The sequence below is a fragment of the Heloderma suspectum genome, chromosome 2, assembly GCF_057233095.1.
Source record: "Heloderma suspectum isolate Gila_16-S chromosome 2, 16-S_ref, whole genome shotgun sequence".
Lineage (NCBI taxonomy): Eukaryota > Metazoa > Chordata > Lepidosauria > Squamata > Helodermatidae > Heloderma > Heloderma suspectum.
Window position 1 is genome coordinate 130385422 of NC_139459.1, and position 27546 is coordinate 130412967.

Here is a 27546-nt window from a genome sequence, read left to right on the forward strand (position 1 = left end):
TAGCTGCTGTCAGGCACTGTGTTTTGCTTGCATAACTTCTTATAGAATCATAGAATAGTAGGGCTGGAAGGGGCCTACAAGGCCATCGAATCCAACCCCCTGCTCAATGCAGGAATCCAAGTCAGAGCATCCCTGACAGATGGCTGTCCAGCCTCATCTTGAATGCCACCAGTGTGGGAGAGCCCACCACCTCCCTGAGTAATTGGTTCCATTGTCGTATTGCTCTAACAGTCAGGATGTTTTTCCTGATGTTCAGCCGGATGTTCTTCCTTGTCTGGAGCAGGCAGGCTCATCATCTTGAAATTCCAAGCAGGAAAGACCTTTCAGCAATCAAATGTAAGCAAAAAAGGCCGAGTTTTAAAATGCCAAGTTGTATATGTAGTTATTGAAAACACTACTGCATAGCGAGGCCAGGTATCTCATTCCTCTAAATATTTGTCTTGCATCGCTATCATATGTTAAACACTGAGAACAATGAAATGAATAATTTCAAAATTATGCAAGAATCCTTCTTTAGACCCCTACCTTTGTCATTTTCTCCCAAACACAGGTTTGGAGCAACAGGAGAAATTTCACCAGCCAAGCCACCTGGATTTGGGATACTTCCACAATTGCCATTTTCTGTAGTGTTGACATTGTTTGCTTAGTCAAGAACCCAGACAGCGTCGCTGCCAAAACATTGCAATCCAGTGTTTTCTTCCTGTGTTGCTTATGGTAATTTTTCTGACTTTGTTCCAACATAATTGTTGAAACATCCTTTCACAATACATAGACTGGGGCAATGTGTTATGGACTCATCTGGCCTGGAGAAGTGATTCACAGTGATGTTGGTGGAGCTTCACCTGTCAGCTTCACTAGCCCTGTATATTTCCTCCTTGCATTGCCACCATCACCTGCCCTACATCCATGCTGCCTTTGAAAAAGGGTAGAAGCTTGTACATCAGCTGTTTTGGAGAAGGATCAGCCTACCTGGTCTCCCCTTGCTTTTCCCAAACATCTGATTGGAGAGATTTTAATGGTAACCATCTGTTTGCAATTCTGCCACAGATGCCCTGCAATGCAGCCCTTTCGCCTATTACTTCTCAACTGATTGCATTTGCCTTTCTCAATTTTTAATTGTATAATTTCATTTTTATGCTAAGTGCCAGTGCACAAATAACAAGCAGCAGCAAACTTGTACTTTTTGGCTTGGGGAGTACTGTGGCTGGTGCGGTATTGCCTCACGGGGACAGGCATTATGGGATCTTATTGGGGAATATTGTGAGATTCAGTGTTGTGTGGAACTACAGTGATAGACTGAATTCCAGCTGATTGTGAAACAGTGATGACTTAGCAGTGCTAGAGGCCTAGGGAGGCACCATAGCTCAGTGACAGACCACAACATTTGCATGCAGGAGGTTCCAGGTTCAAGCCCTGGCATCTCCACTTGGAAGGATCAAGTAGCAGGTGATGTGAAACCTCTGACTAAGAGTGGAGTAGTGGAGGATGGTGATTCCTCTTTCACTGCCCCACTGAAATAGGAACCACCCCTCCACTGGCCAGGAGAGCTGTTGCTAGAGTAGACCAGACTTCCCCAACCTGCATACTCCAGATGTTTTGGGCTACAACTCCCATGAACCCCAGCCAGCCTGGCCAATGGTCAAGGATGGGGGTTGCAGTCCAAAATGTCTGGAGGCCACCAGGCTGGGGTAGACAATACTTAGCTAAATGTTGACCAGCGGTAGTGTCCTAGTATAAAACAGCTTCCTGTCTCCCCCTTGAGGAATGTGTACTTAGGCCCAGTGTATTCCCAGGGGGTGTGCACGATTGTGGTAGCAAGGAGCTATCTCCAATGATTACCATCATTCATACTTAGCAGCAACAACTGGCATGGGAAGTCGCTGCTTTGGTGCTCTCGTTTCCAAGTTACTGAAGAAGCAGAAACCCTAAATAAGGCACATCTTTGGATTGACAGATTTAATCCTATGCAAAAATGGTTTCCTTTCAGAAATGACAGGTGGACGTTCCATGGGTGTGGCTTCTCCCATCACAGTGATAGGAGAAATCAAACCTATAAAACAGAAGTCTATTAGGCAGCTGCTATTAAGAGTTGCCAACCTTCTCCCTACATGGCTCTGGGGCTTTTCAACAGCGAAGAGTTCAACAGCTGAAGCTTTCCACAGCAGATAGGAAGCTGCACTCCTTAAGTGTCTTTTCAGTCAGACAGCTGTTATGTGCACAGGAGCCCTGCTTTGGGGGTGGGTGAGGAGTGACAACTCTCTCAGCAAACGAATTGGAGCTGTAGGCCAGTGCAAGGCCCCACACTCAGCTCCGAATCTTGTGAAGCCCAACAGAACTGGCTGCATGCTCCAGAAGAAGCCGGAATTCCACAGCCACATGCATGCATTGCTGGGAACACTTGGTGCTGGCAGGCAAGCAATCCGCTCACTGCAGGAACCCCTGACAAGCTTGTAAGGAACAACCTTGACCCCAGTTTCCTCAAAGAGTTTAAAAATGACACCTGTTGCACCTGATCACGAGCACAGAGTGGCCGCACTATTTCTGTATTTTCCACAGGTAAGCGGCCACTGGGAGGCTGCACCCCTGCCTCCCAGGAAGTAAGCCACAGCAAGGGAGACCGTCCTGGCCCCATACACTGGCCCATGAAGGAGCAGCTGCAGGGAGTTTGCTTTGCCCTTCTCTTCCAGAAAGAAGCCCTATTAGAACTGAGACCAACCTGGCCCCATTCCTTGGCCAGAGCTGCTGCTCTGATGCTTGTTTTCCTCTTCCCTCCACATTCTTTTTTCCTTTTGCACTGTGTCTCTTAGATTGTGAGTCTGCGGGCAGGGACTCTTCTCTTTCAATATCTGTACAGCGCTTATGAGCTTTGTAAATGGAGAATGGTGGTGGTAGCGGCAGTGGTGGATCTGGATCACCATCACCACCACCACCACGCACCACAGACTGCCTGTTGCTGGACAACTGCATGTGTGTGTGGATTCAAACTACTACTAACTCAGAACGTGGAAGAAGCGTTTAAAGTTTCCCTCTTTTTTAAAACACACACACAGCAGTACACTTTGCAAAAGAAATCCAACAATAGAATTTCAAATGCTTCTTGCTTTTGATATACAGAAACCCTTTTCTTCCAGAAAGCACCCTCCATTTTACTAAGGGCAGGAAGGAAATTAACAGCATAGCGCAAGAACCAAAGACTGTATATAGAGCTCATCCATTTCACAACCAAGTACACACCAAAGGAGTACCTGCTGCTTCTCAGTATGGACAACCAAGGAGCTGGAATCTCTCAGGCGACTCATTCCTATTTTGAAATATTGCTGTACCCTGGAGGAGCTGCCTGGAGAGCCAGCTACCAATAATTGTTTTTAAATCATATTTACCATGTGACTTTAAAATCTTTCTCACATCTGAGAAAGGAACAGCACCTATGCCTTTGGACTAGCTAGGGTAGTTTGAAGTGCTTATCACATAGCACAGAGTGCAGATGCATACCTGGCTTTATTATGCCAAGTTGTATTTCATGCTTGTGCTGCAGCTTTCTTGTTATTTTTCTAGGCTTCTTGAGGTAGAAGCAACAATTTAACCTTAAAAATGAGAACTTCATAGTTTAGCACTAGCTATACATTATAGATATATTCATCAAATACACAGACCTTGACCTTTTTGATAGTTTGAATAAATGTACCAATTTTGTTTTCAGATGTTTATTATAAAGGCTTTTTTGATAGTTTGAATAAATGTACCAATTTTGTTTTCAGATGTTTATTATAAAGGCTTTTTTTTCCAAAAGCCTCAAACTTTCTCATTATTTTGTTATGAGTAGCATCTCGAACTGCAAGTTAAAAGCGTACCTCTGCATAACAAACATAACAAGTATATTAGAATTTGGTTCTGATCCATAAACAGCTGTTATTAACTTCCTATTGATTTTAATGGGATTTAAACTAACTCTTTTGATTGGAACCACTAATATACATTGGACAAAAAGGTCAACAACTCTGTCAATAAGTTAGACAATACCTTATGATCATTTAAATACTCTGCTTTAGCCAGAGGGCATACATTAGTTCTCCCTCTATTCATTTCTTCTATCTAAACATGAGAAAGTTTTTAATATGTTGGAAAATATTCTATCCACATTCTCTATCCACAAATAGAACTGTTACATTATTGTGCTTTGTATAACAGAGCTCAAAATAATTTAAACAGACCTTTTAGGCCATAGTTAGCCATGTATAAATAATATATACTCTTGAGAACTCCTTCACAGATTTAGCTCTTTGTCTCATCCAACACTTCATAGAAACTCCATTTCCTGCTCTATTTTGCTCAGTTTCAAATGTCTGGAATAGCTGCTCATACTAAGGGATGTGTCAAATAAACATTTTAAATAAATGTTAATGCAATGGCCCAAAGGAGAACAAGTTACCTCCTAATTATTGCAACATACAAATGATATAGTAGACCAAGGATGGCCACATTCTATACCCCTAGTAAACTCTCAGGTTATCCTATCCTCCAGACAGTGACCTGAGGAGTAGAAACAACCTGAGCCCATCATGGTTGGTCAGTCATTATAAGTACCTAGAGGCAAGGGTCATTACATAGAAAAGCTGGAGATATGCAACACAGACATGTGCAAGATGTCTCCACTTTTGAAACTCATTGGCCAACACTCCTCTAGACCACAGTAGTACTCTGTTAACAAGTATCCAAGTTGGTTGATTCGACAACTCAAGGGTTCGTTTTAAATTCTTCCTTCCTCAGCTATATGGTACACCAATTTGCTTGTGTGTTGTACAATAAAATAGTTGTTCGATCCTTTTCAGGGTCACTCATCTCCAAATGGATGACACATCCCACAATTGATAATTACTTCTGGCGAGGAGCAATTTAGATGGCAACAAATACATTCTAGATTCCAGCATCTTACAGATGGGTCAGTAGAGTTGAATGACTTTGTCCCATTCATTGATAGGCCAGATCCCATTGGGTTGGACATTGGGTGGTGAGTTCTTCCAGTCCCACACCTTCACAGGCATCTTCCAGTCCTTACCATAGTTGGCTTCGATATAATGGAGGGCTTCACATGGTACACGTACCTTGAGTTCTACAAATTCAGTCCAACATAGTGTGAATTTGGGAAACAGGTATCTGCATTACAAGGAGGACAGAAAGGTCAGCAGATAAAGGTGCTTAGCAATCAGTGTAATAAGAACATATGAGCAGCCTGTTCACACAGTGGTCAACCAGCTGTTGACCAGGAACCCACATGCAGGACGAGAGCAACAGGACCCTCGCACCCATGTTTCCCACAACTGGTACATAAGCTTACTGCCTCTGGTACTGGAGGTAGCGCATAGCCATCAGGACTAGTAGCCACTGATAGCCTTTTCTTCCAGGTATTTATCTAACCCCCTTAAAAAGCCATCCAAATTGGTGGCCATCACTACATCCTGTAGTAGTGAATTCCATAGTTTATGCGCTGTGTGAAGAAGTACTTCCTTTTATCTATCCTGAATCTCCCACCAATCAGCTTCATAGGATGACCCCAGTTCTAGTATTTTGAGAGAGGAAGAAAAATGTCTCCCTATCCACACTCTCTACACCATGCATAAATTTGTACACCTCTATCATGTCTCCCCTTACCCCCCTTTTTTCCTGGCTAAACAAGCCCAGCCTCCCCTCACAGGGAAGATGCTTCAGCCCCTTAATTGTTTTAGCTGCCCTCCTCTGCACTTCTTCCAGCTCTACAATATCTTTTTTTAGGTGTGGTGACCAGAACCATACATAGTATTCTAAGTGTGGTCGCACCATAGATTTACATAAGGGCAGTATGATATTGGCAGTTTTATTCTCAATTCCTTTTCTCATTATGCCTAACACAGAGTTTGCCTTTTTTACAACAGCTGCACAAATTCTTTTTCCAAAAGTTTTTTCTGAAGTTCTTCTAAAAATCTTTCTCCAAGACTCTTGGAAAGAATTTCACAAAGACTTCACAAAATAAGTATATACTTATTGTTTAAATTTTCTACTATTACATGTATAACATTATATCTACATTGTTTTTTCACATTTATATTATTTCTGTTGAAGCAGTACTCGTTTTCACTAAAAGATAAGTCAGCAAAAATCATAAAGGATTGTGTGTTTCAATATTGTTACATTATTAGATAAATATACCTAGACCAGTTTTCAGTTGTGTGCTAATTGCAGTTTCATACTGAGTAATAGATATGCCACTAGTTTTAAAGCACTTCACTCACTTTCGCTCTCCCTGTCTGTTGCTCCAGCAACCATAACAACTAACGGACTGGCTGAACCACTGGGAAATGTTGTTCCCACCTGCAGTACATTCTTTACTTAGAGCAGCAGGTTTCACACTTTCTACTTTCAGGCAACCCTTGCCACACTGACTTATCTGTGGAGGAACATGTGTGTGTTTGCCATGGAACCCTAGCAGATCGCAGAGGATTCTGGGAAATGGCCTACAGCACACACAGCTTACGCCGGGCACTTGGTCAGGCTTGTTGGGCCTCACCGCCACCCTACTTGGACGGTGTCCATGACCTAGAAAACATCCAACCATCTCCTGCAGCTACACATTGCAAAGGAAGACAGGTAAGGGTGAGCCTTCTCTTTCGGAGGAGCTTTTCCACCATTACCAACCTTCTCACTGAGGAACCCCCTGAGAAGCTTCTTAGGAATCCCACCAGTGTTCTCCAAAAGCAGAGTTGGAAAATCAATTGGAGAAGATGCAATCCTTTGTTGCCTGGCAGGCTATTACTTCTGTATTGACCGCAGAATGTATCTGTGCTACACTTTTTGGTAAGAGTATCTCATGTTGTGATTTGTCACGCTTGTCCTTCCCCCACAGAAGCCAAGTCTGAGTCATACTTGAATTTCTTGCCCGACTTGGCCTGAGTTCCTCCATTCCACATGTGGTCATCGTCTTCATAGAAGAAAAAAATATCAAGTTTCACATCATCTCCTCCTCCCTGGAAGGAAAGCTCCAAACTGTCTTCTATCTGTAAGGTAGACCAAAAGACACACGTGACAGGACAGAGAAAATACTCATGAGGCTGCAGAGCCGAACACCATAAACGCGAGATGGGCAGATTCCACATCTGCTGCACGTATTCCAGGGCCAAATGACACATTACATTATTCACATTTTTTAAAAGTGTGCTTAAAACTGGCAATGTTCATTTTGAAGTATAAATGTGCAGGGCTCCCAGTCTGGAATGTGCTCCCAATTCGGATCAGGCCTTTGCACCCCCACTTCCTGCTGGAAAATAGCACCCCTCCTTGATACTGCAGTAAGCAGCACCGGGGGGGGGGGGGGTGGAAATAGCAGCCGGGGGGAAAGTGGGCAAGTCTGGGCAGGAAAATGGGGCAGGGTCCCATTCCGGATTGGGAGCACATCCCACTCTGGGAACCCACGGCTGCTTTTTCTCCAAAATAAAAGTGGCCAGTTTAAGCACATATTTTTTTCGTATCATATAAAATATATGGCCTTTGTACGGGAAAAAGAAAGAACGGCGCACTTAGGCATGCCGCTGAGATAAGGGTAAACTTGATATTAATGAGCCCAACCAGTGAAAACCAAGCCACTGAGAGAAGAAAGCCTGCCCCTATCTGCACAAGGTCCTGTCTCTCAGGCATACTACAGCGCAATGGCATGTTGAGACTTCTACCCATCTGATCAATGGCATGTGAGGACTGTTTATTATATTTTTATCCTGTATTTTATCCAAGAAGCTTGGATAAATAGTTGTCCGTAAATAGTTCTCCCCTCCCTCTCATTTGATCCTTACAACAACCCTGCAAGGCAGGTTAGTAGAGAGAGTGACTGGCTCAAGCTCGCCCAACAAGCTCCTTGGCTAAGAAGAGATTTGAAGCCAGGCCTCCCTGGTCCAAGATCCATGCTCTATCCCACACCAGTGATCTTAGACCGGGGGGGCGGGGAGTAGATTCCCAGATGTTTTGGACTTCAACTCCCAGCATTCCCAAGGCAGAGTCTTCTGAGAACTGAAGTCCAGAACATCTGGAGATCTACCTTCAACCCACCCCTGCTCTGGGGCACAATGCACCATTCCTCTAAATGCCTGCCATTGCAGACCCCTTGAAAGAAGCATTACGGAGAAAGGCAGGGGACCGGTCAGGCGCGTTATCCACCAACCTTGCCGAACTTGTGCTTTAGCGGTAGCCCTGCCTTCTGAAATGCTGGAATAATATCCGGCTTATAGTCTTGAATGAAAATCCCCAAGTCCACATCTTTGCTGTAAGGAATAATATTGCACTGTCTGTACCAACCTAGAAAATACAAAAGACCCATGAGCTGCATGGCAAACATCCCTGAGTAAAGGTCATGGCACTCCCAAGCTGGTGCAGCAGAAGTCCACAAAAGGTACTAGCCTCCAAAGCCTTTTCCCAGCCAGCGCTGGGTGCTGGCTGAGGAGGGAAATGAAGCCTGCTGCACCACAGGCTGGGCGTGGAAAAGGGGGCTTCCCTCCTACTGCAGTCGGCTTGGATGCGGCGGAGGGAGGTGAGTGCTCCATCCCTCCTCCTCCAGCCTACTGGCTTGCCTACCAGGAATTCCTGGCCACTTGTTGCTACCAGGCAAGTGCTTAAACACAAGGCTTGTGTTGGTATCTTAACTGTGGCAGATGGCAGATTTCCCCCTCCTCCTAAAAAAACACAGGGCTTCTGTGATCTGAATGCTGTGGGTCTTTGTATTTAATGTTTTATTATTAACACAAGTATTATCAACATAAAGACTTACTCATATGTTTCACATGCCAAACACTGGGGGGGGGGCGGGGGGGCTAAGTTCTATGCAGAACCATTTCTGATTGAACATGTAGTCTTCCCCTCCCTTCCATGACACAAATTTTCCCAAGGTTTGGATAACCATAACGTTTTGCAAGCAACTTTGCCCTTAGAACAGGGGTGGGAAAGCTAATTTGGTGAGGTGGGCCAGATGATGTCAGGGAGTGGGGCCACACCACAAAGCCCCTCCTCCCATTACCCACCCTGTCCATTTTGCCTCTCTCTGTGTAAAGAGACTCAGCTGACTTCTGGTGTCAGCTGCCTCCATGCGATGCTCACCATCCAGACTGAGGCAGCTCCTTCCCGCACCGCTTGTCAGCCCAGTAATGCAATTTCTGACTTTCCTCCACTTCCACAGTTGGTCCCAGTGCAAAAACTGCATTACATTCATGCAAGCCTGTTCCATGAGCCTAAGCATTGCATTGAGGGAGCAGGAGGGGTGGAAGGCTCTGGTTTAAGAACACCAAAGTCTAAAGACCCCTTAGATTCATTAGCTTCGTGGCAGTGGTAGCTGGTACCCATTGAGGCTGGTGGGGTGGAGGACACGGCAGAAGACTACGTGTGGCACTGTGATTGGGGAACAGGCAGGGACGGGGTCACTGCCCCATTTGCCCCACATACAGAGCCACCTCTGCTTCGTGGTTCTTTGGATTAAAGCCGAGTGGACATCACTTTGAATTCTCGTGGATTCCTTGGTGTGCAACCATGTTGAGTTTGTATATTTTGCACTTCTTATATACACACGCCTCAGCTGAGACACCACTTACTCATTTGATATATTCCGTTCTCAACCTCAGCAGTCAACAGGGGAGCCAAAGAGAACATTTCCAGTTTCAAATGTGACTGCAAGCTCCTTACCCAGGCAAGTTCCACTGCTCAGCCAGAATCTCACACCTAACCCGTTTAAAGTCAGAGCAGCAAGATGCAGCAATGCCTTGGCTTTTCTCCTGAATTCCACGGCATCGAGGGATGCGTCATCAGGGTACAGCTAAAAAAAGAGGCGGGGGGGGGACATTGACATTATACATTGTAAATAGTTATTGTGCTATTTCTAAAATACAACCCCCCTGCCCCGAAACTATTGCTTTGCCATGATTATACCTAGCATTTCTTTACTTCCCAAATATTTTTTTTCTATTGAAGGAATTTTAGTGACCCGTGAGAGGTATTATTAGGAAATGATGTTCCTGATTGCCTAATGCAGGGGTGCTGAGCCTCTTTCAGTCCAAGGGCCAAATTCAATTACAAAGAAGTTCTCGGGGGCTGCATTCCAGTGGCAAAAGGGGTGGGGCCAAACATACTAATGTATTGTAGCTTAAAGTTCTTATTGCCAGGAATTAAGCCTTAGGAGAGGCATTTCAACTGTTTTAAGAGGGAGGGGAACGGCACAAAAGCCAGGAAGCCACCAAACAGCTGAAAGTTGGGGGAAAGGGAGAGGGGCGTGGCCACCTGGGGAACCCTGGAGGTCTAGACTGGATGCCCAGGCAGGCCGGATTTGGCCCACAGGCCTGAGGTTCAGCTTCCCTGGCCTAATGTTACAGGGCCGGGGAGCAGTGAATAAAAGAGTGAGAATGGGGCACATTCCTTCCCCATTGCTCCACACCTCTGCAGAGTCAATTTCCTCCTCCACTCAACCACAGCTCAAACCCTATTGATGCTACCTGTGATATACACACAGGTGCCCCCTGCAGCCTGGGAGGTGCTTTAGTATGACATGGTCTCAAGCTTCGGGGGGCACGGGCAAGAATGATCTGACTGTGAGCAGAGCCGACGGAGTGGGTCTTTCTGATGAAACCATTTCCCTCCCTCCCAAATGCAAGATGCTTTGAACGGGGTCTGGAAAATAGATATTGAAGCCATGGGTTCAAAAGATGACATCAGAAGAAAAACCGATATAAAACATTATTTTAAAAAGCAGCGTGGTCAACTTTTGAGAGCTTATACAAAGTAGATGTCACTACCGACATATTGCAAAGTATTGCATCAAACATTGCTCAGAAGAGAGATCGATAAGTGAGATTCTAAGTCAGTCTATTATCTTTGGTCCCAACTCCCATTAAAAAGTAGTTACATACTCTTCATACTGTACAGTAGTGGTCGTGACTGATAAACTGCATATTCCCCTTACTGCCGATCCTTAGAGCCAACTCTCTATCTTCCATAAATGTCAAGACATACTCAAACCCATGGAATGGGTTTCAACACAGTTGCCCTTTTCTTACTGCCATGGCTCAGAAGATAATAACACACTCATTTCTTGCTTTCCTACCCAAACGTGTTCTTAATTGTTATGCTCTGTATTTTCATTCTTTGGTGCCACCAAGTGTTCAAGCCAAAATTTCAAATCTTAATAAGTAATCACGGTAAGTGTTAATTACTATATTGTGTTTGGCTTTTAGTCTATAAAGTTAAGCTACTGGTCAGCTGGAAGGGGGAACAGGTTAACAGGTCTGAAGCCATTTCCATTAGAATTGAAATGTAAAACAAGATTACAGCCAAGATTCAAAGTACCCTGAGGATACTTCCATGCACCCAAGGGAGCTTTCGACTTGTGCTTCTTGAACAGCAAGCAGCCTCCTATGCTCTGTGGCAAGCTACTTTTGAAATGGAGAGAGCATTCACTGGATCCTGGGCTACACATCTGCTTTTAAGTGAATAGTTATTCACACCCCAAGCTATTTGAATGCTGACAGGATCTAAATTCAGACAGATACAATATTTAAATAAGAATCACTTAAGAGACCAAAAACCAGTTAGACCTTCATGGCTCCTCTCTGTAGCAGCCATACAGCAAGTTAAATCAGTAAGGCAGAATGCATTAAATCAGGATTGTACAAATTATGATCCACCAAGCCCCAAAGAGCCCATCAACTGTTTGATAACGCTGTGTAAAGCTTAGAGCGTTGGACTCGGGAGACCCAGGTTCAAGTCCCCCGTCAGCCATGAAGCTCACTGGCTGACTTTGGGCCAGCCACTGACTCTCACCCTAACCTACCTCACAGGATTGTGGAGAGGATAAGATGAAGAGGAGGAGATTCGTGTACGGTGCCTTGGGCTCCTTGGAAGAAAAGGCAGGATATAAATGTAGCAAAGAAAGGAAGACAGCCAGCCAGCCAGCCAAATTTTTGCATTTATAGGCAGGCAGCAAAGACAGTGATCCAGTCCTAGCAGGCCACTGATGGGCTGTACTTGGCTTGGCGGGTCACCAGTTGTGTAAGTCTGCAATAACTGTTTTTGCACAATTCTGCAGTCTGGGAGCAAAGGCATCCATCCACGCACTTCACACATGGCAGTGCTTCCATTTCTGACTGTTAGGGACATAAGCTGTTGCCTTCAACCAAGTTAGACCACTAATCCATCGAGCCCAGTATTGTCAACACTGACTGGCGGTGGTTTGCCACACTTTCAGGCAGGGTTTTTTTCCAGCCCAACCTGGAGCCCCTGGGATTGAACCCGGGATCTTCTGCATGCAAAGCAGGTGCTCGACCACTGAGCTATGGCCCCTCTGTGCTATAGCTCATTCTGACAAGCACTGCCATTTTAACACCGTGGAGTTGGTGGGGGGGTGCGGAGGGACAACCAACTAAACAATGCTGGAGATAGCTCACATTCTGGAAGGAACGCTACTTGACAACCACTAACCTGGAAGAAGGATCGGGCTTCTCTGTACTGACATTCAAGAAACCTAGAGTGGGATCTTTCCTCTAGGAACTGGGATGGCTCTTTTGGAATCTGGACCATTATCCCATCAATGGAAACACTCAGTAATTCTATCCTGTTAGGCAAGGGAAAAAGGGTTACATTATCCTGGCCAGAAAATCTAACAAAACCAGAGCCACTGCTTCTCCACATCATGAAGGTGACTAAAAAAGGAAAGAAAAGCACCAGCACAGTTGCTGTCACCTCAGGTACATAAACAGCAAATGCGGCCTGTCCACTTTCATTCAAACGCTCCAAAATTGCTCCATCCATCCGCCCACACCAACGAGGGCTTCTGAAACCATTCAGCCCATCTGCACCAACATGAAGCAATTTGAAAAGCAATTTTAAGCCTTGGCTGTTAATATGCAGTGTGTTGCTTAAAGCTGTTTTTACAGTTGTGCCATTTTTACTCTTTTCCTTGAGTGCTGCCACGAATGCCTCTGGTGGGATGAAAGGCAGAAATACAAAGAGAAAAACAATGAAATAAAATGAGAAGTGCAAGGGTAAGCCAGGGCTACACTCTAAAAAAAAGTAGTTGCTTTAACCAGATGGATCTGGTAGTCTGTCATACTAGAAGCAGGTGTAAAAGAAAGGGGTATGCTACTCTGATAGACGGACGGTGTTTGAGTGCCTTCACTACTGGGGGACCAAACCCTTTGTAGCTTCTTGCATTTAAGGCCATAATAGGGCATGATTATTTATTTATTTATTTATTTATTGCATTTATATCCCGCTTTTTTTCCTCTTGCAAGGAACCCAAGGCGGTTTACATTATCCTCCTCCTCTCCATTTTATCCTCACAACAACAACCCTGTGAGGTAGCTTGGGCTGAGAGTGTATGACTGGCCCAAAGTCACCCAGTGAGCTTCCATGGCTGAGTGGGGACTAGAACCCGGATCTCCCAGCTCCCAGTCCAACAGTCTTGCCACTATACCACACTGGAAATTATGAACAGCCAATTGTTTATTTCCTTGTTATTTCTTCTGTTTGGCTTCCATACTAAAAGGCATAGCCTTCCTCTGTACATAGTTGTTCCATTTAGCTATCATAGCTAATAGCTGTTGGTAGGGAATTCCCTTGCTTTTGTCTACCCTGCATCTACTTCCAAAAAATGTCACTGGGAGATTACCAGTTCTAGCATTATCCAAAGGGAAGGGGGTGGGGGGAGGACACGTCGTCTCATTACCTGTGTTAGCAAAGCCTAAAACTTTGCTCTACTGACATAGTTACCATTGAATGTGTAAACCTACACATCTGATTGCAGCAACGATGTGCGGCAGCCTTCCCCAAACTGGTGCCCTCTGGGTGTGTTAACTACAACTCCCAGCATACCCCAGCCAGCAGGGTTGGCTTGGGGATGCTTGGCATTGTAGTCCAATACATCCAGACGGCAACAGGTTAGAGAAGGTGGGTGCAAAATCCTGCTGTTGGACTTGCCTCACAAGAAAAACTCAGCTCATCAAATATCCTGAAAAATCCTGCCCTGCCGCTTCGTACTTGTCATAGGCTCCAGCGTAGCGGCCAAACTGCAGCTTCCGGAAAGGCACAAACTTCCGGTCCACGTGTTGTTTCAGCCGCAGCGGCCCATGCCAGAGGTAGTTGCCGCTCCTCTCGTAGAAGACCACCAGATGGATGGCGTGAGCTGCCAGCCTGAAAATGTAGTGCAGGGGAATCTCTGTCCCAGAGAGGTCCTCCATTCCTTCCAGACGCGGGTCTCGGCTCTGAATCTTCAGGCACTGGAATCCCACCTTCTCAGCAGCTCGAAGCAGGCCCACCTAAAATGGACACCATGTATCAGCTCCAGCCCTGTTCATCAAACCACAGCTCTGTTTTGGGGGCCCATGCTCTGGGCAGGATGAGGTGACTCCTACGGCAATTCCACCACTTCCCTATGAGCTGTTCTTGATGATACAATACAAAGTTGCTGTTTCCAATTTCTTCTATGGCTTAAACCAGGGGGTGGCCACCACCACCCTGCTGAAATGTGGCGGTGCAGCAAATTGATGGTTTGCTGCCAAAATTCAGTGGCAAACTGCAACAGACTTAGAAGTGCAAAATTTATCTTGTTTTCAAGCAACAAGATAAATTTGCCACTGCCGCTAGTGTGGTGGCAGGAGTGCCCCCAGACTGTCTGAAGTTGCCCTCCCATGGCTTAAACAGAACCACCCCCAAATGCTCCAAGTTGGAGAATCACTCTTGCAGAAATGAACATGCAGATGATGTTAGTCCACCAACGCTGTACACTTTAAGCCTGTGGCTTTAAAACTTTCTGCCTCAAGGGAACCCTGTCCACATTGACTTGTCTGCCAAGGAACTCTTGCATGTTGTAAAGGATTCTGGAACATGTCCTAGATCCCCCTGCACAGTTCACATGGGGGCCAGGGCCACTTTGGCCTCACCAGCACCCTATGTTAGGGGTGGGAAACCTTTTTCCTATGAAGGGCAAAGTCAGCTAGGGGCTTGAGCTGATGGCAGGCAGAGCAACAGCCAAAAGCGGGTCAAGTTTACAGCACTGTGCCACCCCATCTATGCAGGCCGCATGAAATTAGGCCGCAAATCGCAGGTTCTCACCCCATTCCTATATGAATTGAAGATGCCTCCCTGATACCCCCTTAAAATAATGTATTTCTAGAAAAGGTCAGCAGTGGTGAGCAAGCACTCTTTCAGGGAGGCTAGTCCACCAATTCGGGTATTAACCTTTGAGAAACTCCACTAAGCTTCTAAGCGACCCCAGGTTTCCCTTAAGCGCAAGTTGGTAACCCTGCCTTAATCTCAACAATACGTGGCTCAACAATACTACAAACGAGAAAGATCATGGAATTGTTGTAGATCGCAAGTTGAATATGAGCCAACCATGTGATGTGGCTTTAAAAAAAGGCAAATGCTCTTTTGGGCTGCATTAAGAGAAGTATAGCTTCCAAATCCCGGGAAGTACTAGTTCCCCTTTACTCAGCAGTGGTTAGGCCTCATCTGGAGTACTGTGTCCAGTTCTGGGCACCACACTTTAAGAAGGATGCAGACAAACTGGAGAGGGTTCAGAGGAGGGCAACAAAGATGATCAGGGGACTGCAAACAAAGCCCTATGAGGAGAGACTGAAAGAACTGGGCATGTTTAGCCTTGAGAAGAGAGGACTGAGGGGAGATATGATAGTGCTCTTCAAGTACTTGAAGGGTTGTCACAGAGAGGAAGGCCAGGATCTCTTCCCTAGCATCCCAGAGTGCAGGACACAGAATAGTGGGCTCAAGTTACAGGAAGCCAGATTCCGGCTGAACATCAGGAAAAACTTCCTGACTGTTAGAGCAATACGACAATGGAACCAATTACTCAGGGAGGTGGTGGACTCTCCCACACTGGAGGCATTCAAGATGAGGCTGGACAGCCATCTGTCAAGGATGCTTTGACTTGGATTCCTGCATTGAGCAGAGAGTTGGACTCGATTGTCTTATAGGCCCCTTCCAACCCTACTATTCTATGAGTCTAAGCAAAAGCAGACATTCATTACTTCAGCGGTCCCCAATATTTTGGGGGGTTGGTGGGCACATTTAGAATCTTCAGAGTGTCATGGGCACTCTCACAAAGTAGCTACCATGGGGGGGAGGGCTTGTTCATTCATAAAATGGCTGCCATGGTGGGCATGGCTGGTATCAAAACTTCATTTCCCCGAAGTCAAACAGGTAAGAGACTTGAAAAGTAACTTGCCCAAGAATGTAATTACAAGGCACAGGTGGAGTCTGAGCTCCAAAACACAAAGCCACCCTTTTGAACCCAAATAAAGATGGCGCTACAGGGCAGCACTTTGCTCTACAGCAGGCCAGCCTCCCAGTTCCATTTTTTTTAAGCCTTAAGAGATAAAATAAAAATCAGGAGGGGCAGGAAGCCTGGTGGGCACCAAGGGAAGTGTCTGCGGGCACACTGGAGACTCCACTATTACTCCGTTTCTTGGTTATAGTTCTTTTTAGCATTTTTAGTAGGCCAGATCCCACATGGGGCCTGATTTTCTCTTTCCCCTTTATATTCCTCTGGGAAGCCTGGAAAACTTCACTGCTCATCACAGTTTCACTACAGCCCCTAGTTCAGGGGTGGGGAACTGCTAGAGAAGGGAGATCGGGGGGGGGGGGGGTTCTGGTTCTGTATGTGAGAGAGAAATAGTGTGGGGTGGTGATGATTTTTAGAGGGAACCTCTGGCCTTGGCTATCACTGGTATGCAGCCCTCAGAACATGGCTCCCTGACGGAATGTGGCCCTTAGCGGAAAAAAGGTTCTCCACCCCTGCCCTAACTCCTCTAAATAATAAAATGATGCAAAGATAAGAGTGTTCCGTGTACACAAAAAATTAACCCCCCCATTGGTGGTGTTACATTTAGGGCATAAATCTGTAACAGGGTTTAGACAGTCTCAGAAACTCCCATCAGCCAGCATGGTCAATGTTCAGGAATGCTGGTACTGTAGTCCAAAAAAATCAGGAGGGCACAGGGTGGGGAAATGCTGGTTTATTCTCAGACAGATGTAAAGTTTATCATGGTTAGGTAAAGCGGGAGAGACAAGCTTACCTCAAGTTTCCAGGTTTTGTCCAATAGTGCAAATGTGGTATAGTCCCGTGGAGCACAGAAGTACTTGCATTCTGAGTGGCTGCCATCAGAGGCGGCCCTGAGCTGCTGCAAGTCTGAGTCAATCAGCCCCAGAAGCAAGGGATCGATCAGATGCACAGCTATGTTGTGATTGGACACCAAACTAAGGAACTTCCTAACCACATGCTGTTTAAAGAGAGACAGAGGGGAAAAATTATATCAGCAGTGACCATTTTGAAGAAAGCTATATATTGAAAACTAAAACCTTATGTCAATTAGCATCAAAGATCAGTGTCCCACCGATTGTGGTTAAGATAGCAAGAGCTACTTTGGGCACACCCAAGACCAGAGCTGGTAAAACCAATTCACATTTCAAAGCAGCAGCACCCCGCCCCCCAAGTTAAGAGATGTCTCAACCATTTAAAGGCCATCAAAGGCTCAAGAGAACAGGATGGATTTTCCCTGGTGCCTAAAGGCCCGAAAAGAAGGTGCTAGGCATATGATTCTAGGAAGAAGGGAGTTCCACAATTGGGGTGCCACTACTTAGAAGGCCCCCTCTCCAACAGCTTAACCTCAGAAGAAGGAGAACACCTGGAGCAGGCACTCTGGAGCAGGCCTTAACTGGCAGGCAGGTTCATGTGGGAAAAGACAGCCCCATAGATTCCTGGATTCCAACCTGTTTATGGCTGTAACAGATAAGACCAGTGTTTTGAATTGAGTCTGGAAGCAGACCAGCAGCGAACGCAGCCCTTTCAACACAGATGTCTTCTGTGGCTAGCCTTGGTTAACTATCCAGGCGCCACATTCTGTACCACCTGGAGTTTCCAAACACTTTTCAGAGGCAGGCCCACATACAGTAGTCTAGCCTGTGTCCAGATCCCACACACACTCTCCCCCACCCCCCAAGAGTGGATGCAGCGGGTACACCAGCCAAAGCTGGTGAACGGCATTACATGCAACAGTGCTGGACTTAAGAGGACCCCCAAGGTATGAACACGATCTTTAAGGGGAGAGTACAACTCCATCAAGAATGGGCTGAAGACGTCTCCTCCAGGTTCACTGTTTGCTGCTCCTCATCCAGCCCACTGCTGACTCCCACCCTTCACAGCTTGCTTGCTTGCTTGCTTGCTTATTTATTGCATGTATACCCCGCCTTTTTTCCTCTTGCAAGGAACCCAAGGCGGCTGACATTATCCTCCTCTTCTCCGTTTTATCCTCACAACAACAACCCTGTGAGGTGGGTTGGGCTGAGAGTCTGTGACTGGCCCAAAGTCACCCAGTGAGCTTCCATGGCCGAGTGGGGACTAGAACCCGGATCTCCCATCTCCCAGTCCAACACTCTTGCCACTACACCACACTGGTTCTCCAGCTACATCCAGATCCAGTGGGAGACGGAGCTGGATGTCATCCACATGTTGATGGCACCCAATTCCAAATGCCTTCTGCTGGCAGTTTCATGTCGATGTTCAACAGCATGGGGGACAAAACAGAAAAATGATGCACACCTTTGTGCAAGTGTCAAGGTGCCACCTGCAGCTAGAACCAGCCATCCTGGTAGGAGTGGAACCCCTGGAGTGCAGCACCCCTCAATTCCCATCCCAGACAGCTGGTCCAGAAAGATACCACAGTTAGGAGTGTCAAGGAACCTCATTCAGCCCAAGGGTTGAACCTGGACTTGAGGAGGGCCAGATCTGGCCCACAGGCCTGAGATTTCCCACCCCTCCCACAGCTCAGAGTAGCTGAGAGGTCCAGGAGAATCAGGAGGGACACACTCCCTTGTCACTCTCCTGGTGCAGGCCATCCATAGGGGTGTCCAAAGCCATTCCTCAACCAGGCATGAAGCCAGAAAGATATTAGGCTACAAAACTCAGTACAAAACATCTCCAGGAGCGCCTGGAGCTGAACAGCCACCAGCTGTTCAAACAACTTGCTCAAAAAAGCAAGCTTTGCCACTAGGTCAACGTTGACATGATTAGTAGGGCCCAGGGAAGGTTTCTTCAAGAGGACGTCACAGGTACCTCTTTTGAGGCAGGTGGGAAAATCTCTTCCTGCAGAGAAGCATGGATCGCCTCCTGGACCCACCGAGCCACCCTCCCCCAATGCTGGCTAGGACCAGTCAGAATGGGCAAGGGCCAGGCAAACAAGGGTAAACCAGAACTCTAGGCTCTGTCTCCGCATCTTTGGGCCGCAACAGGTGAAATGTATCCGCAGTTCTGAACAGACAGTGATCCAAATTGGAGTCTAATAGAGCGTAAGAGCAGATGCGATTTTATTTGCAAAGTGCTTCTCAAAAGAATCAGAGTGGAACATGTTAAACCCACATATGTGGATTCTGATCTTCTAAAGAAGGGGTGGGCCATATGTGGCCCCTGCCACTATATAGATAGATAGATAGATAGATAGATAGATAGATATAGTATCCACAGTGGCTATGGAGCACCCAAACAGGCAAATTTAGCTTGTTTGCAAAGCCACTATGGAGCACCAAGAGAATTAAATCTACCTTGGAAACAAGCTAAATGTGATCACTGTAGCACTCTGTCGCCCGGTAGAGAGGCTTGCCACTGAATTCTGGCAGCAAACCAGCAATGTTGGCACTTTTTTTGGTTTGTTTTTTGAGGGGTGCCCCGCGGACTGCAGCCCGTGCTAGGGGGCAAAAGCGGCTCCCAGACCATTCCTGTGCTAAGGTAAGCTAACTAGGAAATGGATCAATAAATAATTGTTTTGCTTACAGCAGTGATCTTCACACTGTCTTCCAGGAACACTACAATCCCCTTAGCTGGAATAAATGAAACCCATCAAATGCTGTTCGGTCGGAGGATTTTACAACCAGTAAAAAATGAAAATGAAATAAAAAATAGAGCAGCGGCACTTACCCATCGGCTACTGTCTTGTCCCGTTTTGCTCCCTTTAATCTTTGGAAAAACGGCTCCGTTCTAATAAAACCAAACAAGAGAGAAGAGGCTCTGCAAGTCAAATCTGAGCTCCGCCACCAAGATGTAGTTATGAAGAGTGAAGCTTCAGTGACATTTCCCACTAACATCATATCATTTTTTTTATATCTGAACCAATCTACTTTCAACAGTAGGATCCCCAAGAGCACATTTTCTCAGAGAACCTTCTAAGCCACCTTGGGTTCCTTGCAAGAGGGAAAAGGGAAGGATATAAACGTAATAATGCATAGGACTATAACCTTAGTTTCAAAACCAACTAGAGTTCTCCACAGCCTCAGTGTGTACACTTGCGAAATGTGCTACCCTTCTGCTATGCTAGATTGATTCCAAGCAACAAAGCCAGAAACCAAACTACACATCTGTCAATATTCGAATAAGCACCCCACTCCCCTTGATGAGCCAGCAGTACAGGAATGCTTGAAATCTGATCTTAACCATGTTTCCTTGACAATTAAAGAAGCCTTATTGATTTTCATGGGATTTACTAACAAGGAAATATGTGTTGTATCAAAGCCTTGGCCTTACCTCTGCCATATATGGACAAGGCAATACATTTTAGCTTACCCACTTCAAATCCCTGTAAACGCTTCCTTAGATTAACTGTGCTCCATGATGTGGGGTGGAAAAATTTCCAGGGCTTTATTATTCTGCGGGAATTTTTCCATTTCCTGACTAAGTTCATTAGTAACAATGAACAGATGCCAATCGCAAATACGATACTAGACAAGCTTGACAGTTTCAGAATTGGAGATGAGTGGTTGTCAGTGTAATACACATAGTTCTTTGGGTTGCTAAAATTATCAGGGCGCAATCCACTCCCCTTCATGGATCACTGCCTTGTTGTGGTGAAGGGGCTTGCGTAACTCAGTGAAGCCATAAGCTATGCCGTGCAGGGCCACCCAAGACGGACAGGTCATGGCAGAGAGTTCTGACAAAATGTGGTCCACTGGAGAAGGAAATGGCAACCCACTCCAGTATTCTTGCCAAGAAAACCCCATGGAACGTATCACAAGGCTAAAAGAGATGACGCCGGAAGATGAGCCCCTCAGGTCGGAAGGTGTCCAATATACTACTGGGGAAGAGCAGAGGGTATTTCCAAGTAGCGCCAGAAAGAGTGAAGCGGCTGGGCCAAAGCCAAAAGGACACTCAGCTGTGGATGTGTCTGGTGGTGAAAAGAAAATCCGATGCTGTAAAGAACAATATTGTTGAGGAACCTGGAATGTCAGATAAATGAATCAAGGTAAGCTGGAGGTGGTCAAACATGAGATGGCAAGATTGAACATTGACATCTTGGGAATCAGCGAACTAAAATGGACAGGCATGGGCGAATTTAATTCAGGTGACCATTATATCTACTACTGTGGGCAAGAATCTCTTAGAAGAAATGGAGTAGCACTCATAGTCAACAAAAGGGTGGGAAAAGCATTCTATCTTAAAAACGATAGAATGATCTTAGTACGAATCCAAGGCAAACCATTCAACATCACAGTAATTCAAGTCTATGCCCCAACCACTGATGCCGAAGAAGCTGAGGTTGATCGGTTCTATGAAGACCTACAACACCTTCTACAACTAACACCAAAAAAAGATGTCCTTTTCATCATAGGGGATTGGAATGCTAAAGTAGGAAGTCAAGAAATCACCGGGATAACAGGCAGGCATGGCCTTGGTGTACAAAATGAAGCAGGACAAAAGCTAATAGAGTTTTGCCAAGAAAACACGCTGATCATAGCAAACACTCTTTTCCAACAGCACAAGACGACTCTACACATGGACATCACCAGATGGTCAATATCAAAATCAGATTGATTATGTCCTTTGCAGCCAAAGATGGAGAAGCTCCATACAGTCAGTCAAAACAAGACCTGGAGCTGACTGTGGCTCAGATCATGAGCTGCTTCTTGCAAAGTTTCGGCTTAAATTGAAGAACGTAGGGAAAACCACTAAACCATTCAGGTATGACCTAAATCATATCCTTTATGAATATACAGTGGAGGTGAGGAATAGATTTCAGGGATTAGACCTGATAGACAGAGTGCCTGCGGAACTATGGACGGAAGTCCGTAACATTGTTCAGGAGGCAGCAACTCAATCCATCCCAAAGAAAAAGAAATGCAAGAAAGCCAAGTGGCTGTCTGATGAGGCTTTACAAGTAGCTGAGGAAAGAAGGGAAGCGAAAAGCAAGGGAGAAAGGGGAAGATATATCCAACTGAATGCAGAGTTCCAGAGAATAGCAAGGAGAGACAAGAAGGCCTTCTTAAATGAACAATGCAAAGAAATCGAGGAAAACAACAGAATGGGAAAGACTAGAGATCTCTTCAAGAAAATTGGAGATCTCAAGGGAACGTTTTGTGCAAAGACGGGCATGATAAAGGACAAAGAAGGCAGGGACCTAACAGATGCAGATGAGATTAAGAAGAGTTGGAAAGAATACACAGAAGAACTATACAGGAAAGATCTTAATGTCCCTGATAGCCATGATAGTGCAGTCACTGAACTTGAGCCGGACATCCTAGAGAGTGAAGTCAAGTGGGCCTTAGGAAGCATTACTAACAACAAAGCTAGCAGAGGTGACAGTATTACAGCTGAGCTATTTAAAATCCTAAAAGATGATGCTGTTAAAGTGCTGCATTCAATATGCCAACAAATTTGGAACACTCAACAATGGCCGCAAGACTGGAAAAGGTCAGTTTACATTCCATTTCCAAAGAAGGGCAATGCCAAAGAGTGTTCAAACTACCGCACAATTGCGCTCATTTCACATGCCAGCAAGGTGATGCTCAAAATCCTACAAGCTAGGCTTCAGCAGTATGCGAACCGAGAACTACCGGAAGTACAAGCTGGGTTTCGAAGAGGCAGAGGAACTAGAGATCAAATCGCCAACGTTCGCTGCATCATGGAGAAAGCAAGAGAATTCCAGAAAAACGTCTATTTCTGCTTCATTGACTATGCTAAAGCCTTTGATTGTGTGGATCACAACAAACTGTGGCAAATTCTTAAAGTGATGGGAGTACCAGACCACCTTACCTGTCTCCTGAGAAACCTGTACGAGGGTCAAGAAGCAGCAGTAAGAACCAGACATGGAACAAACGAGTGGTTCAAAACTGGGAAAGGAGTACGACAAGGCTGCATATTGTCACCCTGCCTATTTAACCTATATGCAGAGTACATCATGAGAAATGCCGGGTTGGATGAATCACAGGTCGGAATTAAGATTGCTGGGAGAATTATCAACAACCTCCGATATGCAGATGATACCACCCTAATGGCAGAAAGCGAAGAGGATCTAAAGAGCCTCTTGTTGAGGGTGAAAGAGGAGAGTGCAAAAGCTGGTTTGAAACTCAACATTAAAAAAACGAAGATCATGGCATCTGGCCCTATCACTTCCTGGCATATAGAAGGGGAAGAAATGGAAGCAGTGACAGATTTTACTTTCTTGGGCTCCAAGATCACCGCAGACGGTGACTGTAGCCATGAAATTAAAAGACGCTTGCTCCTTGGGAGGAAAGCTATGGCAAACCTAGACAGCATAGTAAGAAGCAGAGACATCACCCTGCCGACAAAGGTCCGTCTAATCAAAGCTATGGTTTTCCCAGTTGTAATGTATGGCTGTGAGAGCTGGACTATAAGGAAGGCTGAGCGCCGAAGAATTGATGCTTTCAAACTGTGGTGCTGGAGAAGACTCTTACGAGTCCCCTGGACTGCAAGGAGGTCAAATCAGTCCATCCTAAAGGAAATCAACCCTGAGTGCTCATTGGAAGGACAGATACTGAAGCTGAAGCTCAAATATTTTGGCCACCTAATGCGAAGAGAAAACTCCCTGGAAAAGACCCTGATGCTGGGAAAGACTGAAGGCAAAAGGAGAAGGGGACGGCAGAGGATGAGATGGCTAGATAGCATCACCGATGCAATGAATATGAACTTGAGCACGATCCGGGAGAGAGTGCAGGACAGGAAGGCCTGGCGTGCTATGGTCCATGGGGTCACGAAGAGTCGGACACGACTGAACGACTGAACAACAACAACAAATCCTATGCACGTTCAGACAGAAAATGTTCTACAACTCCCAGCTGGCTGGGGCATGCTGGGAGTTGTAGATCTTTTTTTCTGTCTGAACATACATAGGATTGTGCCCTAAATGTACTTTAATTTTCAACTTAAATATTTCAGGTGCATTGGGACAAAAAAATTACATGGGGTACTTCTTTGTTTTACTTTGTTGTTTATTAAATAGAAGTAAAATAAACATGCTAAATTGGATCACTCTCTAGGGCAACAGAAAATTTTCCAACGCAAACTGAAAGTTTTCCAATGCAAAGCTTTCCGGAAAACCCACATCACTAGTTATGCTGAACTCAGGTTTGTTTTTAAGTAGAGAGCCACAATGGTTCTTACCTTTGGAGACAAATAATACTTATAATAGTACAGCTGGAAGAGGAGGAAAACTGAGCTGGTCAAAGTAAGAAGGCCCAAAACCACGTTCTTGTTAATTCTCTGCATTAGTCTTCAAGACTTTCCTGACTGTCATTTGAAAGGAGGAGTTTGGCCCTTCTCATCTTTTCAGGTGGCTTACTATGTGTCTCTGCTGTGGAAAGCAAAGCTGGAACGATGTTTTTGAAAAAAATTGAATTCAATTAAGTGCTTGCAATAATTTTATGAACTAGAATGATTTATTTATGTACTTATTACTATTTTTACAAAGCCACCCCATCACACACATTTTCTGGGCAGCTCACAAAACGAATGCAACATTAAAATACAATATGAAGCAATAAATACTGTTCAGACTAAAACCCATTGAAAACATCTATACTAAACTGAGAGCCCCAGACTGAAAATAAGACATGCGTTATTTAAATGCCGGGGTGAATGTAAAGGTTTTCACCAATTGCGGTAAAGACGGTGAGCCTCTGATACGGCTGTAACTGGGGTATTCTCTCCCTAGTGGTTACCATCCTCACTTCATTTAGCGAGGATGCTATTCTTTTCAAAGTTTGTGCAAAGTACAGCAAACAGCATAATGCCTCTTCAAGTTTTCAAGCTAAAAACACAGTAACTCCAGAAGTGCAGTAAAACTGAATAGAATTTATTGCTCTCTCTTTTATTTCTGAAGTTCGTTTCTAATGCTGAGTGCAAACATACTGAACCACACAGCTTTAGCATACACTCTGAAAGTCTACAAACTAGGGGCACAATCCACCGGAAGTCAATCGCCTTTCAGCCTCTTTAACACGGAGAAAAATCCAGGGACTTCTCACAATCCCTGTCAGCAAGCACAGCACAACTAGCGGTTTCAGCCCTTCCCCCACTCCCTGCCAGGGATGCTGGGCTTTTGAAACGAGGAGAAATTCTACAGGCGATCCATGGAAATTCCCACTAGAGAAGGTGTACTGGCTGAACGCTGGCCTGCCACACCCTGTAAAAGGCACAAAGCAATACTAAACCAAAGATGCTCCTCTCCCGAACCTCGCAGGGACACTGCCCGTGCGGCCCTTGTGGTACGATTCCACACACACACACCGCTCGCTTTCTCCAACCCGGCGCCCTGCAGATGTGTTGGACTACAACTCCCATCATCCTGATGGCTAGGGATGATGATCGTTGTAGCCTAAAATATCCGCAGGGTTGGGGAAGGCTGCCCACACACATCCTTTTCTTTCCTATGAAGTCATCCTCTTCAACGGAAACAACGCCTAATGCCATTTGTGCACACCCATTACCTATTCCTTCCCTTCCTTCCCGCTCTCAAACTGTAGATCGTAAGACCATCGGGGCAGAGACCCCTTCGCATTCTTGTTACTTTAATGACCTGCTTGCTAGCTTCATATCTCACATTTCCATGGAGGCGCCCAAGGAAAGAAGCGCTGCCACAGCCTCTCCCTCCCGCCGCACCGTGTTTAGCGCCTCCCTCCCCAAACCCGGTTACCTGCTGGTCACGGACAGAAGCGCTGCGGAAAACCAAGGGATGGGGGTTTGCGGCACCAGGAGCCGTAAAGGAAGCCGCTCTTTACGACACGAGTAGCTTTGGGGCGGTGTGAGAAGAGCGGAGCGGTAGGCAGAAGAGACAGTCAAGTTACACACAGGCGCCTGTCCTGTTATAAGTCTATGGTCACACAGTGCTCGCTTCATTTCCGGTTTCCGTTTCGACGCCTCTATGTGCGGGGCAGGAGGAAGCGGCCTTGTCGCCTCGCGCTCGGCAAGTATCCGCTTTAATGCGCATCCGCGCGGAGAGCCGGAAGTGTTGTAGATTCATTGTGCGCGCGGCCCCGGGGAGAAGAACGGGCAGGCGCAAGTGAAACGTTTTCGAGTGCCCGGAGGCGGAGAAGGTTAAAACAGCCTTCCCCAACCGGCGCCCTGCAGATGTGTTGGGACTACAACTCCCACAACCCCAGTACTGGCTGGGGGAGTATGGGGGCTGTAGTCCAACACATCTGCAGGCGCCGGGTTGGAGAAGGCTGTTTAAAAGGTGGCCGGCCCTTTCTGCTCACAGCTTGGCTTCCGTTCCACCGAAGAAAGGTTGCGCCGAAACCACTTCAGATATCGTCCTTGTGTTGATAATGGCGGACTGTATGGTTTTCAGACTTTTAAAAAAAATTTGTGTTCCTGTCTTTCAAGTTGTTTAATACCTGTTTAGTTTCCAAAACTTGAACGCTACGAAACTTGAGAGCAGCTGGGGAGTGAACGAACATGGATAGAAATTCAGTCATGGAACAAGGCACAGTCCCTGTGGCACCTTAAAAACTAGCATCTATTGTGGCATAAACAGAGTCTGAACCTTAATATCACATAAAACATTCATAGACCAGACTGTACTTCACCAGATTGAGGTTCTACAAGAAACGTGCTGAAACACAGCTAGCCCCCTGGTATTTAAATCCGTGACCTTCTCCCTTATCCATATCTACCTCATGTTCTAAGGTTTGCAGTATAGGAACTGGGGGTGTTACTGTTTCTAGGGGTGCTTTAGCCTAACCCAATAGGCGTTGAGAAAAACGATAGTCAAGCAGAATTGGCTTCCTCCCCTGCTATGCAGTTTAAGGACAAAATGAAGATTCTAATCTACACTAACGTTGAAAGCAGAGCAGCAGAATATATGTAAATTATTCTTGCACTGTGGACAGAGAAAGCTGTAACAATCCCTATTTAATCATTCTAGCACACCAGCTTTGTCAACTACTGGTTCATCTTTCAGTAGTTTCTCTTCACCTGTTTTTCTGTAACTACCACAGTACATGAAATCAAGCTCCAGCCAGAAAATTCCCATAAACTCAAGTTATAGCAATGCCCTGCCTCACCCATCGTTAAATATGGAACAAAGTAGTAACAGCAGTTGCCGTCCTCTCCATTATTCACAAGGAATAACCGAATATGTGCAGGAAGTAGGTTTTGGCCAAACATTAACTAAAACCTCACTTTCTGTCAAAGCACTTTTTTCCTCAGCTAAACTGCACTGTCGTAGCTTCTGAAGTAGGAAATGTCACAAGTTAAAG

General features: G+C 45.7%; 1 protein-coding gene across 7 annotated transcripts; it reads right to left on the minus strand.

Annotated features, from left to right (window-relative positions):
* Window positions 1-3666: 3666 nt before the first annotated feature.
* Window positions 3667-26272, minus strand: FKTN (fukutin). 7 transcript variants are annotated; one of them, XM_084834773.1, is made up of 11 exons: window positions 25890-25976; window positions 24452-24656; window positions 19979-20038; window positions 17694-17788; window positions 17085-17288; window positions 14032-14309; window positions 12475-12607; window positions 9691-9820; window positions 8183-8316; window positions 6898-7028; window positions 3667-5154 (listed from the first exon to the last, which is right to left on the minus strand). In XM_084834773.1, exons 3-11 carry the CDS (start codon window positions 19980-19982, stop codon window positions 4941-4943), a joined length of 1323 nt encoding a protein of 440 aa, XP_084690899.1. In that variant the 5' UTR covers window positions 19983-20038; window positions 24452-24656; window positions 25890-25976; the 3' UTR covers window positions 3667-4940. The 7 variants fall into 7 exon arrangements, with proteins under 7 accessions (XP_084690899.1, XP_084690892.1, XP_084690893.1 ...); XM_084834766.1 differs by lacking the exons at window positions 17694-17788; window positions 25890-25976 and adding exons at window positions 11828-11890; window positions 25983-26150 and having other exon boundaries at window positions 3698-5154; XM_084834767.1 differs by lacking the exon at window positions 17694-17788 and adding an exon at window positions 11828-11890 and having other exon boundaries at window positions 3698-5154.
* Window positions 26273-27546: the final 1274 nt, after the last annotated feature.

What these genes read in the sequence shown, in the direction of transcription:
- FKTN (XM_084834766.1), bottom strand. Translation starts at nt 24,556, where the DNA reads ATGCAGAGAATTAACAAGAACGTGGTTTTGGGCCTTCTTACTTTGACC. An exon ending in TACGCTGGAGCCTATGACAA is followed by an intron (nt 12,608 to 14,031) that starts GTACGAAGCGGC and finishes CTTGCCTAACAG; the next exon opens with GATAGAATTACTGAGTGTTT. An exon ending in AAGCCCGATCCTTCTTCCAG is followed by an intron (nt 11,891 to 12,474) that starts GTTAGTGGTTGT and finishes TTTTCTTCCAAG; the next exon opens with GAGCCCAAGGCACCGTACAC.